The following is a 19,684-nucleotide window of genomic DNA, read 5'->3' on the forward strand; positions in this document are numbered from 1 at the left end:
CACTTGGTGAATGCTTTCATCCCAGGCTTTCTGAGCGCAAACAGTTTTAGTGTGTTGGCCCCAGTTGGAATTGGACTCCTACAGAAGCTTTGGCAGTGTGACTGTGATTCTGTATGCAGCGAGCACGTCGTATCAACACATTATTCTCTAAGGTCCCATGAAAAGAACAAAATTCACTCGTAAAAATGCCCACAGCTCCTCCAGAAACATCATTACTGTTTGCCACACATTTGTTCCAACACAGACAACTTTGAGTAATTGAATTTAGAAAAACAATCTACACAATCATTTTAAATGATGTGTAGAAGTTTGCTGCTTTGCACTTATTCTGTTAAATAAACACATTTCTTATCTTGTCGAATCACCGGGAGGAGGTGTAAATGTTATAACCTCATCTCTTTCTTCTTGATCTTTCCCTCAAGCAGAAAGTGTCCAGCAAGCTGTCGCTGTGTGTGTGTGTGGTGTGTGAGTTTTCTAATTTCCTGTGTGTATATATCAGTCTGTTTACTGAGCAGAAACACACACAGACAGATAGATGAACGGATGGAGGCGACGTAAAAAGGTTGGTTGCTGAGCTAATCTATGGATGTGTGTGAATGGACAGATAGGTGGATGAAAGGTGGAGATGGTCTCATCTGATAAGGCCTCTTCTAGTTAGTGCATCTGTCAGTCTGCCTGCAGGGTAAAAGGATGAAAAAAGAGAGAGAGAGAGAGAGAGAGAGAGAGAGAGAGAGAGGAGAGAGAGAGAGAGAGAGAGAGAGAGAGAGAGAGAAGAGAGAGAGAGAGAGAGAGAGAGAGAGAGAGAGAGAGAGAGAGAGAGAGAGAGAGAGAGAGAGAGAGAGAGAGAGAGAGAGAGAGAGAGAGAGAGAGAGAGAGAGAGAGAGAGAGAGAGAGAGAGAGAGAGAACTGGCAGGAACTCTCAACTGATGGTTGTTTTGTTTTTATTTTTTATTTTACACTTCAGGGACAGTTATATTGTATAAATTATATGTTGATTGTAATTCAATGATTGTAAATATTGCTTTCTTTTATTGTTATTAGTTTTTCTTTTCTTTTAAAATTAATAACAGAATTATAATAATTTATTGTAAATATTGCTTTCCTTATCTTGTTATCTTTTTTTCTGACGCTTGCTTTGGCAATATGTACATTGTTACGTCATGCCAATAAAGCCAATTGAGAGAGAGAGAGAGAGAGAGAGAGAGAGAGAGAGAGAGAGAGAGAGAGAGAGAGAGAGAGAGAGAAGAGAGAGAGAGAGAGAGAGAGAGAGAGAGTTTTTATTTATTTTTATTTTTTCTTCTTCTTTGCTGGGACAGTTGAATGATAGATTGTATGAATGATATATTCAATTATTGTAATTATTGCTTTCTTTTATTGTTATGAGTTTTTCTTTTCTTTTAAAATGAATGAATGAAATGAAAATTAATAATAGAATTATAATAATTTATTGTAAATATTGCTTTCCTTACTGTTATCTTTTTTTCTGACGCTTGCTTTGGCAATATATACAGTGTTACGTCATGCCAATAAAACCAATTGAATTGAATTTAAATTTAAATTGAGAGAGAGAGAGAGAGAGAGAGAGAGAGAGAGAGAGAGAGAGAGAGATGAGAGAGAGAGAGAGAGAGAGAGAGAGAGAGAGAGAGAGAGAGAGAGAGAGAGAGAGAGAACTGGCAGGAACGCCAGGTGCCACTTTGAGCAAAGTTTCACGAGATAATGATATAACTGTGTGGTGTAGGTCAACACTTCAGCAATTTTTGCCACTCACCTCAATTATTTTCATTATTAGATGTCAGATGTGCACAGTCAGATATGTCAACCTGCGGAAACCTGCAGAGGGTCAGACAGTTAGAAAATATATGCAGAATAAATAAATAAATAAATAATGAGATTAGAGCAGGTACAAAATACATAATAAGGGATCAATGAGAGTATGGTCTCTTGTTGACACCATTGTTTGAGTTATGGAGGGACTCATGTTGAAATTAAGAAGGGGAAAAAGGTACATATATATATATATGGTGCAGATTGTGTTATAGTACAGCAGCACCCCCTGTTGGTAGATTTTTGATAGTACATCTAAAAGAAACGGGGGAGTAGGGTGTCATATTTTCAATTTGGGCAAGGAGAGGGGGAAAAACAGGCAAGGTAGTTACAATTAATTTTTTTTTACCTTCTTACATCAGAGATCTTCTGCAGCCCTGTGTCTCCAGCAGGTCTCTAAGGTCATCTGATCAGGGTTTGGGACTAAGGGAGACTGTGTTTTGAAGTTCTAGCTCCTAAACTTTGGAACTCTGTCCCTTCGGTCTGACGATCTGTAGATTCTGTCAAAAAAGCAGTTTAAGACTAATTTGTTTGGATTAGCCTTTGTGTTATTGTCTACTTTTGTTTTTTATTGCGTGTTCTAATTGTTTTTATTTGTATGCCTACCTGTGAAGCACTTTGTGATGTATCTGCTCTCAAAAGGTGCTCTACAAATAAACTTACATACTTACTTATTGTCCTTCATATCATGATTTATGACACAAATCTTGATTTAGGTTTGATAAGTATTGAGAATGGATTTTTAATTGTATGCCTTTTTGAAATTGCTCTTCCTGAACACTTATCTAAACCAGTAGTTCTCAACCTTTTTGAGTAGCGACCCCCGATTTAACATGCATGTTGTCTGTGACCCCCGCTCACTGAACACAATCTCACAGTTCAGATCTTACAAACTCAGTTGATACGACGAATTTTGGACAAATAATGAAGCAGACAACAACTAAAACATCTCTCCGTCTGTGCATTTATATATATATTTATATTCTATTGTTACTTTTAATCTAAGTCCTTTGCTATAAGTTTAAAGGTCCATTCTGACCTCCTGAGTGTGTAACAGTCAGCTTCAAGCCAGAGACTCCTTGTAAAGTAAGAACTTGCTACTTTGGGATTTGTCAAAAAAAGACACAAAATTACCCCAAAAATAATCAAATTGACCACAAAATGACACAAAATGATTAAAAAAAAGACACAAAATGATCAAAAAATGACATCAAATTAAGCAAAAAAGGACTCAAATTGACCACAAAAAGACACAAAATGACCAAAAAAGACACAAAATGACCACAAAATCACCAAAAAAGACACAAAATCACCAAAAAAAAGGACACAAAATCACCAAAAAAGACACAAAATCACCAAAAAGACTAAAACACATGAATACTTTAACATAGTGGAGACAGAGCTGACTTCCAAAATGATTTGGCGACCCCCAGAAATCATCTCGCGACCCCAAGGTTGAGAGTAGCTGCTCTAAAGCATGGGATAGACAGAGAAATTAACACATGGGTGTAGATTTTGTCTCGTCTGGATTTGTGTACTGTATGTTGTGCTTATATCCATTATGGGACATCTCCTGGAGAGTTACTGGTACGAGGCTTACGTTTGGTTAATGTTTAAGTTTGGTTTACATATAAATGTATTGTGCTGCCAGATTATGGTGAGTTAACATGCAGGAATGTTTTATTTGTTGTTAATTAATGTATATAAATAATCCCACGAGGGACAGGTTATGTAACTGACCCGGAAATAAAGTATTAATCCAAAATAGCTTTTTGCACGTCTCATGTCAAATATTATTATTTCAACAGTGGTGAAGATTAAAAAACCAAAAGCACAGAGTAGAATCATCTTGTTTAATAAACACTTAATCAACAGTTTAATACATCAGAACACCAGAATGAGCTTTAGCTGCTTTGTCAAAAACAGACTGTGGTACTGTGAGCTTATATTGTCATAAAACCAACATTTAATCTCTGATAGCTGAGAAAATAAACACACTGAAAATGTCTGAGCCCTCAGTCCGGCCTCGAGAGGTGAACAGAAAGCAAAAGAATCCCTTTAATTACAACGAGTGAACCCATCATCAAAGACAATACCAACAGCACACTGTAGAGGAGGGCGGTGAATACATTCTGTCAGACCATTGCTTTTAAAACTGCTGTTGTGCTATTTGAAGGTGGTGTCCATAAAACACTGATTGTCAACAGAACTGACGCGTGATCGCCCGGCACAACAAGCATTTTTAATACTCAAAGTCAGAGATAAACAGATCTGGGAACAGAACAAGAGATCGGATGACCACCAAATGTGATTAGCAGCAAAATGAGGTGTTAAGGCAAATGCTTTCAGGCTTAATGTTGAACAGTCAGTGAACCCGTTTCAGCCAGCTATGACCACAAAGAACTCCTTCAAGACTTTATAATACATACTGTGCACACATACACTTCTGCCTCACTTCTGCATATTTCTATTTGCCAAAACTAAACTGTGATCAACCTGCAAACTGCCTTCAGACAAACAGGCAACATTTCCCATCTCCTTTATCAGAATCACAACCGTTCACACAGATCGTTCCCAGTTAAAAGAACAAATACTGGGTTAAATAACTGCAGGTAGGCAAGTTTTTAATTAAAGAAAAACTGAACCCATGCTGAGTGTAGATATTAGCTGTTAAAGGCTACATGACATCTCGAAAGAAGATTTAATGTCTGCAGAAGTGATTTTTGTCAGGTAACCTGCTGAAAAAGAAAATCAAAGAATATTAAAGTTTGTGCGTACAGAGTCCATATTATATCTTCTCCAAACACAGCAAACCCAAACTATCAAAAATATTCATGAGCAGTATATGAACAATGTTAAAATAATATGTTGTATGGAGTGGGCAGTTTTAATGTCAGCACCTAAGACAAAATGTCATGAACTTTTATTAACCAGTGAGCAACACCAATGTACAGAAGTCCTGAGAGGCAAGAGAGGAAAACATCAGGCAATCCACCTTCTAAATCAGATCTAAATAGTTTTCTCTCCTGTGTTTAGGACTTAAGAACAGGATTTTTGTTGGTTAGGGTTACTTTGTTGTTGCAAAACTCATGTTAGCCACAGGAAGCTGAAGTGCATCTATAGAAATAGAGTAAGAGTAGAACAGACATTCCCATTCCAATCAATGTAGCTGGATATTCAGAGCAGCAGCTAATTATATGTACCACTGCTATGAGTGACTGTACATCCAAATAACTTCCATATAAACAGAGTTGCGGCAAGTTGCAGACCCACTGTGGTAAGGGTTTTCAGTAACGACCAAAAAAAGAGGTGGAGTAGTACGAAAAATGAGCCGCTAAATGAGTCAAGTTTAAAAACTTCACCCACATACTACACTGCAAAAAAAGCCAACTTGTATTTTTTGGCCTAAAACAGTGATTTAAGTTGTTAAAACTTGGAAATATAAATTATTGACATTTAGGGCAATAATGTAAGTTAACACAACAAAGGAAGCCAGTTGTCTGCTCAAAAACAAGTTTGTGAGTTGTTGTTACTTATATCTTTAAGTTGGGGTTCACAACAAGGAACAATAGTTCTGCTAACTCTTATTTCTTTGTTGTGAAATTTAGCCATTAGCGAAAGCTAGCGGCTAACTGATGCTAGCGGCTAACTGATGCTAGCGGCGCTGCTTGTTACAGCTACAAGAGTAGCCATTAGCGTATCAATGCTAACTCAAAATTGTGGTTGCAACATTAGCTGACATTTCATAGTGGCGTTACAATTTAGCCAATTCAGCACATTGCAGAAGTTAGTAGAAGTAAGGATTAAAAGTTATTACAATGTAAAATTATAAGTTAGTACAACTTACAGTTGAGTTGACAAAAATCTGAATTCAGAGTTGTGCAAACTCAAAAACAAAACTTATAATATTTAGTTTAATTGTCCAACTTAAAATTTTATTGAAGTTTGTTGCCTTGACATTTTGAGTTCACCCAACTTTTCTTTTTTTGCAGTGTATTATCACAGCGTAGGAAAGCACATTGCTATCGCCAGATGAGTGACAAATATTGATTAGCTCATTTTCTGTAACCAGTGTAACACTAAATGGCAGAACTAGCTAGCTAAAAAGCTAGGCATATGCTAGCTAGCTAGTTAGCCTGTTTATTCCACCTCTCATGCTACATTGGCTAAAGGAAATTAGCCAAAAAGCAGACTGGTGGCCAGCTGCCTCGAGGTGTAGCAGTACTCAACCAAGAGTGGCGCACTTCAGCCTCTTGTGGCCAAAATGAGAATTACAACAACAACAAACAGAAAAATTATGCCAAAACATTTTTTTTTCCCAAAAGAAAAAATGGAAAGTGGAAAATTATCTTGAAAAACCTTATTTTCACTCGTTCTCCAGTCAAACACAGGAAAGAAAACAATTTCAGGGCTTCCATACAAATGTCTGTAAAATATTCTATAACAATTTTATAAACTTCTTATTTATACAGTTGAGGAAGTTTTGTTCTGTTATGTTCTCCTGGAAATGGGAGAGTGATGCAGAAAGCACATCGGGAACAAAGCAGGCCCATATCTACTTTACTTCTGAAATGATTCGTCAGATAACTCAGTCCTACATTTCAATGGACTGAAGAAGCGCTTCAGATTAGAAGCTAATGCTACATAAGCACAAATTTACAGGAATCATGCATTGAATTGCGTACAACATCTAAGCACATTGAGGGAAAACCAATAAGATGTCCACTGAATACCTCACTTCAGATACTTGGAGGCAGTTTACTGTGACATACAGTGTGTGTTAATTCTACAGTTTGGCATTAAAGACTTCCTGAATATATATTCATGTTGAATATTTAAAAAAAATTACTGCATTTGTTAAGTAATAATTCACTTCAGGACTAAACTAGATACATATTCACCAGGCAGTGTTGTTCTGTCCAAAACAAATAAGTAAACAAGTGTTTACTCTGGAGTCAACGATGGATTACAGACAAATACTGTATGAGCATCACTTATCCATGCTATTCTTTTTTTATTATCATAGTTTTAAACCTAATCTTCTCATGCTAGTATGTCTAAGCACATGATGTTAAAGTCTATAAACATACAGTTAATTCTGATTACATAATTCTATTAAATCTAAATGTCAAGCCTGCTTTAGTGCAGCTAACTTTCAGTTAAGGGTTCAACCAATAATCAACAATATTAATTAATAAAGATGTTCTGTTTTGTGTTTTTCCAGAGTCTGTGTCCCCATATATATATATTAATTAATAGAAATATTCAATTTCTACACTAAGTAAAAAGAGAAAGCTTTTGTCATCTAAGTGCTTTTGTCAATTAAACACAAATGTTTAATAATTCAAGTGCTAATGTTGTCATTCTACACTTCAATCATTCAAATATATAAGAATATAGATACAATTTCTATATTTAAAGGTCAATTAAATCTGCTGTTAGCTACAGGAAAATCTTTCTAGGTTCATAAATTAAATCTGGTTGGCTTAGCATGACTTACAGTTTAGGATTTATTTGGCACTGTCACTGGTATGAAACAGTCCTATTTTGTTTTTTTTCCTGTTTTTTAGTCTGAAAAACAATTCCTAATAATTAATAAAGGTGAGACGAGCATGTCTACTGTGCATGTACTAGCTGAGCTCTTATTGATTTTTAACAAAGTCTTCCAAATGATGACAAGATTCTGGTTTGCATGATCATGTGTCATCTTAACCCTTTATCAGGCAAAGAACTATATTTGGTAACTTCAGGTAATATTTCGAGAAAAAAGTTGCAAATTTACTAGATTAAAGTGGCAAATCTACAAGAAAAAAAGTCGCAGATTTAAGAGATTTAAAGTGGCAAATCTGCACAAAAAAAGTCGCAGATTTACGAGAAAAAAGTGGGAAAAAAGCAACTTTTTTTCTCCCAGATGCACCACTTTAACCCTTAATAGGGCACTCATTGAAATACCTAGGATATTACATACTGCCAGAATGTGTTAAAAAAAAAAAAAAAACATATGAAAATAATATTTTGACAAAAAAGTTTACGAGATGAAAGTGGCAAATCTACAAGAAAAAAATGCCTAGATTTATGAGATCTAAAGTGGTGAATCTGGGAGAAAAAAGTTGCTTTTTTCCCACTTTTTCCTCGTTTTCCTGCGACTTTTTTCACACAGATTTGCCACTTTAAATCTCTTAAATCTGCAACTTTTTTTCTTGTAGATATGCCACGTTAATCTAGAAAATTTGCAACTTCTTTCTCGAAATATTACCTGAAGTTATCAAATATAATTCTTTGCCTGATAAAGGGTTAAAGGAACACTTCACCCCCAAAATGACTCACTCTGTGATACCTTGAACCCATGAACATTGTTTTAAAACACTTGTGCATAAACAGTTTTATGCACGACAAGTAATTAGTAAGATTTCAGCAAAAATGCATGTTTGGGGAAGTACTGAGCATGTGACTGGATGAATGACACTTAGATTATACTGCACAGATTGTGATGATTTGATATATGAAGTCATTTACTTCAATTCATCAAGAATTTTCTCAATTTTTGGGTTCTTCGCTCACCTTGGAGGTCTGCAGTTTTTCCCCTTAAGAATTCAACTTAAGTTGAGTCATTGGTATACAAATGCTCATTTTGGGGGTAAAGTTTTTGCTTAAAAACAAACACAAAAATGTATATACTAATATACACTAGGGGTAATTAATAATAATAATAAAAACAATATAAATGTTCTCAGTGCCGTAGCTTAAGTTTGTACAATAATGAGGCTTTTTCCCCGATAAACACCATTTTTCTAAAGCAGGACTTTTTCAGTTCTTCACTTCTTTTGTGCGTTAAGTCTTTTGTAACTTTTCTATATACACTGTGCCTGTCAATGTCACATAAAGTTTATCACTACACATAAATCTACCTTGGCATCAATTTGCTAATTTCTTTTACATGACAAGGGTAGAAATTTGTTTGTTTTCTATTCAACACACCAGTTCCCCAAGCAAGGAAAAACACCCAGAAATTAAAGATTTGCTGATTTACGGAGTTGGGAGTATAAATGCTCCCTGTGTGTGTGTGTGTGTGTGTGTGTGTGTGTTCTTGTACTTCCTACATTGTGAGGACCGGAACACGTTTTTAACCAACAGAGTGAGGACATTTTTGCAAAGTGAGGACATTTCGGCCGGTCCTCACTTCTTTAAAGGCTTTTTTGAGATTTCAGACTTTGTTTTAAGGGTTAAAGGTCACATGATAATGATAATTAACTGAAACTGTATTGTGTGGTTACAAAACTAACTAAAATTATAGTGAAAATGTCCTTCGTTTTCGTCTTTGTCAGCTTTTTTTATACATAATGAAGATGGATCAGACAAAGGAAATAAAGGCAAAATTTACTGTGACCTCTTTTAATCTCCCCCCCAACAAATACCCCATTACAAAAAACTAAAACTAATAAAAACTAAACTAAAACTAAAGCATTTAAAAAAAATATGAAACTAAAACTAGCAAACTGACTCTAAAAACTCATTAAAACTAACTAAATTTGAAAACAAAATTAAAACTTATTGTTCCAATGAGGGCCCTCACAAAGATAGAAGTACAAGAATGTGTGTGTGTGTGTGTGTGTGTGTGTGTGTGTGTGTCTTCCTGTCTCTCCCAGCAGAGGGCGGTGTTGAGCCATCAGTAGCTTGAGTCCACAGTTGGAAACTAACTGGGGGAGAGGTCACTGAATGTGTCAGCATGAAATATTCTTCCTTATTGTTACAGTTTCAGCTTGTACTTGTGCGTCTCCCGACAAAAACTTTACCTCTCATCCTTTAAACACATTAATCATGTTCAGCAACGGATTCATCAAAAAACAAACATGGCTCTTGCTATTCCACACACAAAGTCCGGGACCCTTTTTATCAACACTGAGAGTCTTTGTGGGCACATTGAAGCAGTTGGATCAACATGTGTAGAAGAGCTGGCTCCTGCTCTTTTGCGCGTGCTTCTAAATTAAAACAAAAACTCAAGTAACCGGCGTGTTTTCACTATGGGTTGAATCATTAACTGGACTTTGAATACCCACATTGTTAAACACACTCCGTCTCTCAGTCATCCACCTTTTCAAGCAAAGTTGGCACAGAGAGAGTCTGAGTTGCGTCTCAAGTCGTCACCGTCGCTCTATCAGTGGAGTTTTGAGGTCAAGTACTAAAACCTTGTAGTCCCCACATTGTTACTGCACTACTCATCTATGAGGGATTCTGTCATGGCTCCCCTCGAGCTTATGTCTCCTCCATCACCTCCATCACGATTGTCCTGGGTCCAGTTAGGATCAGGTTGCTGACAGTCCGGTAGTCGTGAGAGAGAACGTTCAGTCCGTTCACCGACACCACAAAGTGACAAACCTGAAGAAAAGAGGGACGGAGAGAAGAGAGGTGACAGATGTTTTAGCTATAATGCTCTAAACTTTCACACCAAACCAAAATGGAGTCAAACCATGGTGATGGTGTGGAAAAATAGTATTAGTTTCTTGATATTTAACCAATAAACATTTACACAACATTTAATTAAATCATGTCTCATAGACAAATGGACAGACAGGCCAACTCTTCAATTCATTTGGAATTGATTTTTTCTAATTGTTTGTTTTTGGTTGTTTTCTGTTATTTTGTTTAGTTTTTTAACTGTAATTATGTATATCCATTGTGAAGCACATTGAGTCTGCCTTGTGCATGAAATGCGCTCTATAAATAAAGTTGAATTGAACTGAATTGAACTGCAGGGGATTACAATGTGTATTGCATTGCAATTACCTGAACTGGTTCCCAATCCACGTTTCTATTGTTTCTTTAAAGTTTTCTCTCACTACTTGGTTCCTGTATGTTAATCACATTAAGACGCGACTTCATCATGTAACTTCCTCCTGTTCTTTGATCATGTAAGACTGAAACTTTGTATATAAGGAAGAAAAGTTTACTTTGTCGAAAGAGATTGCTGAGACTCTCTCCGTGTACACGTAACTAAAGGCTTTGATTTATCACACCGGCTCATTGCATTTTTCTTCAGAGAAACACTCAATATTTTGGGAAGAAACTGCATCTACAATGGAAGAGAAAGAGAGATTAACTGGATAGAGAGAAATAACTGGATTTACAAGTAATGCTCAATCGAGAATCTGTCTTTTGGGAGTAAAACACTCATCGTTTCTTCATGTCGAAGCTGTGGGAGGACAATGTTATGCAGCATTTGGAATGTAATCAACATTTGATCTGTGGGGGAGAAGCAGGAGAAGTTTCTCTGGATATTTTTGTGCTTTTTACTTTTTTTCTGGGTCTCCATTGGAACCACTGTGAATCTGAACAGACTGCAATTGTCCTTAAGCCTTAATAATAACCTGCCAGGCCTTGAAAGCTGTATGTGAACTGATTTTGGCTAAAGCAGTTGTAAATATGCCTAAGACAGGTCAACATATGACATCATGAGGGCCTGTAATCAGCTCCTTCTTTGTTCAAAGACGTCACTGTGAAGATTAATAAAACTCATGTCTGTACTTGTGTTATTATGATACTGAAATTTGTAACCTGACACAACTTTAAGGTCATATAATTTTAGATGAGATAAATATAACAAGTCTATAGCAACTTCTCTTTTCCTGGTTAGTATCAAGGAACAGCTGAAAGACTGCAGTAAACTTAAACAATAATTAAAAGTACTATGCATAATAATAATAATGAACAAAAACATTCTTCTTGAGGTAGTTCACATGTTTAAAGCCTCTGATTGGCATACATTTAAAAGTTAGTAGTCACAGAAGCTGTGGTCAAATTGTCTATATTTCATATTTCTATGTTATTTGTATTTGTACATATCTTTATTTACTTAAGACTTGTATTTGTATTTATTCATTTTTTGTATATTTAGTGTAGCGTGCTTCTTCTTTTTTTTTAACCTTTTCACCTTTATTTATTTACAGAATTACTTTCTATTCTATTCTTATACAGCAGTAACTGCAACATGCAATTTCCCCCTGGGGATCAATAAAGTATTTCTGATTTTGATTCTGATAGTCCGCCATTGTTGTTATTATACTTGATCAGAGATCAGATGTATAGAGACGTATACAGTGATGTCATGGCGTGTCTCCCGTCTGTGGAAAAGAGAGGAACCAGCCCAGCACTAGAACTAGGATTAGACTCACCATGACCCGTTTTTTGGGAGAAAAAAGTTGCTTTTTTCCCACTTTTTCCTCTTAAATCTGCAACTTTTTTCGTGCAGATTTGCCACTTTAAATCTCTTAAATCTGCGACTTTTTTTCTTGTAGATTTGCCACTTTAATCTAGTAAATTTGCAACTTCTTTCTCGAAATATTACCTGAAGTTACCAAATATAGTTCTTTGCCTGATAAAGGGTTAAAGGAACACTTCTCCCCCAAAACGTGTTTTTTTCAAGATTTACTCAGGTTTGAATCAGGTCAGGTTCATGCACATTTTCAAGGCAGTACTCCTTTAGGAAAAAATATACTATAACATAAAATATAAACACTTCTAACCAGTCAGACAACACATAAATGACAACACACTCAAAGTTCAAAGAGAAACAAACACTGATAGTGTTCCCTGACATTAATAAAACCAAGTACAAAATGACAGCCACGCTCAGATCACGCCTGCTCCTCGCCTGCTCCTCGCCTTCCTTATCTTTATTTACCACCGCTCCAACTCGCCAGCTCTGATAGACAACAAGTCTTATTTCTGAGCTGCCTCCTCGCTGCTTCTCTTGCAACACTATGCAGTCGTTTCTGCTGCTGCTGTGGTTGGGTTTAGATTTTTGCAAGCAATTACAGGCGCACACACACATGCACGTAAGTACACTCCCCATTAATTGGCTCGCAAAAGTTTTCCTCAAGCTCTGCAAGAGGCAAAAACAAAAAAGTTTGAAGCATGGAGAACAAAAGCACATATATCACGCTGATATTTAAACTGACAATAAATCAACAAAGCACAGACGCATAGTGCTGAGTGATGATGGAAGAAAAACTTTTACAGATGTGTTTCATGGGCTCTTAACACAGGAAACATTTTACAGGGAGCAGCTATTTAAACCCTTACATAAACTCATGTTACATACAGCTTAGTGTTTATTTTCACAGCAATTGCTACTCTACGCAGCCTTGATAAATGCTTAAGCAAAGAAGAGATCAGAATAGGCAGAGGGTATAAAAGGGAAAGAGATTAAAAGTGATAGAGGGAAAAAAAAAATCCCAGACTGTTAATCCTGTGCTGCAGAGGAATTTCAGCCTCACTGTAATCACATCTAAAGCCTTTCAGACTATATCCCACTACTTGCAAACCAAAGTACTCTGGTCACAGACTCTTTTCCTCCACTTTTCTCGTCCCACCTTTCCTTTCAACCTCTTTAAACTGCAACACCTCCCCCTTCTTTCTCTCCCACTGATGCGTCTCTCCTTTCAGACTGTGGGGTTGTTAGTCTTGGCGGGGGCCCAGCTGCACTGAATGGCTCCTTGCACCCAGAGGGTTAAAATCACTCTCACACAGAATAGAGAGAGACAGAAACAGGCATGAGGAGAAGACGTAAAGGGAGAATAAACAACACATGTTGAGAGGCCACGCTGAGATAGTCATGCAGCAATAAACAGATAAAAGAATATCTTTACACCAGCTCTCAATGATGGGTTATATGGTTCATTACATACCGTCGTTATGCACTTTATGTGTTTTTTTATGCACACTGTTCATTGCACCTTATTTGTTTCATAGCACCAACATTTTTATACTGTATATTCATATTTATTCTGCACTGGAATTCTACTCCTTAATACATACTCCTTCTTTAGACACTTCATTTGTATTTTTACATTACATTTTATTGTATTTTTATATTTTATTGCTTGAAGTATTCCTCGGTTGTTTTTTTAATTTAATTATTTAATTGTGTTGTTATTGTCTATGTGTGTAATGCTGCTGCTACACTGTAATTTCCCAGCTTGGGATAAATAAAGTATATCTATCTATCTATCTTTCTTACCCGAGGACATATTTATGTCTCTTGAGGAATCAAAAAACTAGAGAAAGAATGACTTACTTAGTTTGGAAAATACGCTGTCTTGCCAATAATGCCCAAAATCTATCCATCAAAAATTATCTGGTAGAAAGCCTGAAATAAATTGGGGCGAACCGCGTAAAAATCAGGTGTAAATCACACACACTGCCCACTTCCTGTCTTCTGGTTTCCTGGCAACCTCATAGTGACGAGAAGACTCCAGGGTCTCAGCAACAGTAACGCTGCATTCATTGTTGTGTCAGAATAATTGGAAAAATAAATTCTAGACTGGAGAAATTCATGTGAACACCCCCACAAGTTGGCAAAACAACTCGGAAAGTTGACAGAAAGTTTGGAACACATCTTTTGCATAATGCATTCTCTGTTCATATGTAATTTATATGGTATATGACTATGGTATTAGGTTGTAACCTTTAGTTGCTGTTAACGTAGCGTGAGCTAAATCAGTTAGAATAGTTATTTATTATCAATAACCCTGATAATAAATCAGCTTAAGCAATAGTGATTTAGAATTTAGTGATTTTAGGGAATAAACTTCTGAGCTATAAAACACATCTTCTTCCAACAACTTCTCAACTTGGGAAATAGAATAAATATTAAAAAAAATGTCAGCTTTTCCTTTAAGAGAGAATAAAACTATTTGATCCTTTGTGCATGTCTCAATTTGTTATAAATGTGCATCTTCAGCCGAAACAATATACTTTAATATAGGATTAAAAGTTCATAACTAATCTCACTTATAGTTTTAGAGTATTTGGATATAACAACCTGCTATACTTCCTGATTCATTTTATCTTTAAATCATCTTTAAATGTTCAATTTTATGGTTCAAAATCGTTCAAATGGAGAAACGCTGACGATTATTTTCATGTGGTACATATAATGTAAGAGAACAAATTGTTCAGTTCACACATAATGGTGTGCAAACATGCAGTGCAGTACAGGATGGACACACAGCCAGACAAACACACACCCTGCTGATCAAAAAAGACACAAAATGACCAAAAAAGACACAAATTGACGACAAAATGATCAAAAAAAGACACAAAATGACCAAAAAAAGACACATAAAATGACCAAAAAAAGACATTAAGTGACCAAAAAGACTAAAACACGTTAACACATGAACACTTTAACACAGTGGAGACAGAGCTGACTTCCAAAATGATTTGGCGACCCCCAGAAATCATCTCGCGACCCCAATTGGCGTCTCGACCCCAAGGTTGAGAATAGCTGGTCTACACGTATATATAACAATATATATTTAAATATATTCTTAGCATCCAAGTCTGAATAATAAAAGTATTTGGATATTACAACCTGCTATACTTCCTGATTCATTTTTACCTTTAAATCATCTTAAAATGTTCAATTTTATGGTTTCAAGTGGAGAAACGCTGACGATTATTTTCATGTGGTACATATAATGAAAGAGAACAAATTGTTCAGTTCACACATAATGGTGTGCAAACATGCAGTGCAGTACAGGATGGACACAGCCAGACAAACACACACCCTGCTCTACCTGCTGCTGCTATAGAAAAGTGCATTAGAAGAGGCTCTAACAGCGATGCATCGGACAGTTACATAAGTGCTCACATCCATTATGGTCAGGAAGATGCTGATGTGTCTGAGTGAGATGGAAAAAGATACAGAGCTGCCGTGTGAGAGAGTGTGTAGGAAGAGCTCCGTGATGCCTCTTACTACTCTGCCATGAGCTGGATGGGTGTGAGTTTCTCCTTTGGCCTTCTGCCTGGATGTCAGTGCCAACACCTCACAGCACGGCAATCCCTCTGCTGGATTGCCTTACTGCTTAATTACACTCCAATAAAACTACTCAGGTGAAGTCGAACAGGACTAACCTTCTAGGAACTGCGGGGAGTTCAATGAACTCCTCGTAAATAAACGGTTGCTGCACACTGGGAATGTAATCTACAGGAGAGTGAATGAAAATCTCACATTTCTAACCTAATAATCTGGTTTAGGGTAACGCTTTATATTAAGGTCCTTGTAATAACCATTTATTAGGTTTTTAGGTTTTATTTTATTTGCACAGTTAGAATTACATAAAATGACAAAAATAACATATAATGTAAAGTGTAAACTGATAATAGAAAAAACAAATGTATAACATCAACAAGTTATAGTGACAATAACAAAAACAATTAAAAACAAAAATGAACATGTTAAAAAAGTTTTAGAATTTTAAAACAGCAGTTAAATGAGCTTTTAGACATCTTTTGAAGCATTTTACAGAGATGGAGTCCTTTGCCAGATTGCAAAAGGTATCTTTTGCTATTTGCTATTTGTACCTTAAAAATAAAAACACATATTTGAAAAATATTGATGTCATGAACAGTAAGTATTTGGAGTTTTTGAAAGGGGGGAACAGACAAGTAACAAGGCCCTTGTAAGTCCTTACAAGATGCTTATTAACATTATTGTGTGTTTATAAGCTTATATAAGTGTTAATAATGGCATTACAAACACCCATGACCCACCCATTATGTCTTTGCCATGCCTTTATTAATCTTATTTTGTTTGCTTATTGATATTAAAATATACTTTATTGCTCATCTATTATAAGTTAACTATAAGTTAACTATGCTTTTTGCAACTACCGGATCTAAAGCGAGAACAATGCCTTATTACTTGTTAATTAATGGTTATTAAGGACCTTATTATAAAGCGTTACCTGGTTTAGTTCTTTTGCAAAAAAAACCCAGATTATTTGGAGTAAAATCCAACAACCCTGGGTCAACAGATCTAGTCACACACACACAAACACACACACGCTTTATGGGGACACGTTTCTAACCAGCCGGGAACTTTGACACGTGTTTCCATGGTGATAAAATATGACAGTTAACAGTAAGAAAAGCAGAAGTGATATTATTTCCACTGACTGTTTCCTCTTTCAGTGCGGACACTTAAGATCCTTCTCCAGCACACTTTTCACTCCTCAGCTCATTCGTCTTCTCACTGACCTCACTCTGAGTTTACATGCCTTCTTTAACTTCGTCGGCAGTTTAATTTTGCTGCCATTATGAGGAGAAAAACTCCATGATCACTGCATATGTAGGAACCCTGTAGCTCTAGATCTAAACTTTTGGTTTCTGTAAAAAACTAAAACTTAATAAGTTAGCGTTAAGTACATTAACTCCTTTCTCTTCTCCTCTTTCTGGCTCCTGCTGTTTTTCTTTCATCAAGTCTTTGCTCTCTCCTCCTATCTCCATGTTGTGGTTTAAGTGGCCATGCTCTGCATTCCCAGGATTCCTCGCTGCCACTCTGCTTACATACTTTCATGCCAGCTGTGGCAGCAGAGTCACCGTTACCCTGTTTTCCCTCTTGTTGACTTTTTTCCTCCCTCAACACTTTCACAGTGTTTCCAGCTCCTCTCTGCTCCGGTTACGACCATCTTGCTCATTAAAGGATGCGTCCCTGAACTCTCCTTTAGATTCCTTCCTTATCTTGCTTAGTTATTCTTCATTTCACTACTTCTCTCACAGTCTACACCAGTAGTTCTCAACCTTTTTGAGTCGCGACTCCCAATTTAACATGCATGTTGTCCGCGACCCCCGCTCACTGAACAGAATCTCACAGTTCAGATCATCCAAAAAAGAAACAAAATGACCTAAAAAAGGAGACAAAATGACCAAAAAAGACACAAATTGACCACAAAATGATCAAAAAAGACACAAAATGATCAAAAAAGACACAAAATGACCCAAAAAAGACAAAATGACCAAAAAAAGACACAAAATGACCCAAAAAAGAAACTAAATAACCAAAAAAGTCACAAATGGACAACAAAATGATCAAAAAAAGACACAAATTGACCACAAAATGACCAAAAAAGACACAAAAAAGGACACAAAATGACCAAAAAGACACAAATTGACCACAAAATGATCAAAAAAAGACACAAAATGACCCAAAAAAGACACAAAGTGACCAAAAAGACACAAAATTACCAAAAAAAGACACAAAATTACCAAAAAAGACACAAAATGACCCAAAAAAGAAACAAAATAACCCAAAAAGTCACAAATGGACAAGAAAATGATCAAAAAAAGACATAAAATGACCAAAAAAGACACAAATTGACCACAAAATGATCAAAAAAAGACACAAAAAAGGACACAAAATGACCAAAAAAAGGTTATTCTTCATTCCAATACTTCTCTTACAGTCTACACCAGTAGTTCTCAACCTTTTTGAGTTGAACTATAAGTTAACTATGCTTTTTAAAACTACTGGATCTAAAGTGAGAACAATGCCTTATTACTTGTTAAAAAAAAGGTTATTAAGGACCTTATTATAAAGCGTTACCTAATAATCTTTATTTATACCAATACCCAGTAGATGAAGAGAGGGAGGAAGTGCTTTCAGGACTACATCCTTCCTGTTCTTACCTTCATGCCAGCAGCAGCTGCAGGTCCACCTGGGTCCACTGCCTGGATGTGACAGGGTTTGCTGCCTCGCACCACAAAGCCCCAGCCCACAGCGTCACCAATAATCTGAAGAGCAATGAGAACACATTAATTAATTAATACAGTGCAAAATCACCGTTTTAAATATACACGTTTTGTATATTTGGTATAACTATATTTGGTAACTTCAGGTAATATTTCGAGAAAAAAAGTTGCAAATTTACTAGATTAAAGTGGCAAATCTACAAGAAAAAAGTTGTAGATTTACGAGAAAAAAGTGGGAAAAACGCTACTTTTTTCTCCCAGATTCACCACTTTAACCCTTAATAGAGCACTCACTGAAATACTTGCAAATTCCAAATTTCAACCCTAGAGAATATTGGAGGATATTACATACTGCCAGAATGTGTAAAAAAAACAAAAAAACATACGAAAATAATATTTTGAGAAAAAAGTTTACGAGACTAAAGTGGCAAATCTACGAGAAAAAAAAGCGCAGATTTATGAGGTTAAAAGTGGTGAATCTGGGAGAAAAAAGTAGCTTTTTTTCCACTTTTTTCTCGTAAATCTGCGACTTTTTTCGCAAAGATTTCCCACTTTAAATCTCTTAAATCTGAGACTTTTTTTCTTGTAGATTTGCCACTTTAATCTAGTAAATTTGAATTTTTTTTCTCGAAATATTACCTGAAGTTACCAAATATAGTTCTTTGCCTGATAAAGGGTTAAAGGTGCATGTCTGGAGAAAGAAAGTTGATTTTCTGGTGTCATTCCCAGGTTATCATATATTGATGCTTTGGGTTGAAGTGTGTGTGTGTGTGTGTGTGTGTGCATGCACATGACTTCCTCATGTGTTTACAAATGTGTGCAAGTGCGAGGGAATGTGTGACAACATCCACATTGAAGAAGACATTGTTAGAGCTCTGTGTGTGTGTGTGTGTGTGTGTGTGTGGCCTACAGTGAATGTCTTCTTTATAAAAGGTCCTCCTGGTGTCTGCAGCTCCTCTGGACTCACTTGTCTTTTCAGAACTGTTGAGAGAAACACACACACACACACACACACATGCACACACATGCACACACATGCGCACACACACACACACACACAGTTGGTGAAAAAAGCGTAGAAAGTGCTAATGTCAGTCACATGCTAACAGGGCCCAGAGGCTCGCTGCTTCCTGAAATAGTATATCTCCCCTCCTCCAACTTCCCTTAACCATTGCTCACTTCATCATGACTCCACACAGGCTTTAACTGGATTTTTATGTCGTAAAAAGTATATTTTCCTTTCCTCTTTAAATTTTCTGGTCAGCGACAACGAGTCAAATGCATAAAGAATCGCTGCACACACACAGTGCACCATGCAAACAGCTGTTGA

The 19,684-nt window shown here is 36.4% G+C and overlaps 1 protein-coding gene across 1 annotated transcript in view; it reads right to left on the reverse strand.

Moving 5' to 3' along the window:
* Positions 1–8,385: 8,385 nt before the first annotated feature.
* deptor (DEP domain containing MTOR-interacting protein) overlaps positions 8,386–19,684 on the reverse strand; it is a 51,810-nt gene continuing 40,511 nt past the window's right edge. The window contains exons 8-10 of the mRNA XM_059338396.1: positions 19,265–19,335; positions 18,292–18,396; positions 8,386–10,200 (exon numbers count right to left, since the gene is read on the reverse strand). Of these exons, the coding sequence (XP_059194379.1) occupies positions 10,078–10,200; positions 18,292–18,396; positions 19,265–19,335 (299 nt within the window). The 3' untranslated portion in view covers positions 8,386–10,077. The remainder of the gene's footprint in view (positions 10,201–18,291; positions 18,397–19,264; positions 19,336–19,684) is intronic.

The sequence above is a fragment of the Centropristis striata genome, chromosome 8, assembly GCF_030273125.1.
Source record: "Centropristis striata isolate RG_2023a ecotype Rhode Island chromosome 8, C.striata_1.0, whole genome shotgun sequence".
In the NCBI taxonomy this organism is placed as follows: Eukaryota; Metazoa; Chordata; class Actinopteri; order Perciformes; family Serranidae; genus Centropristis; species Centropristis striata.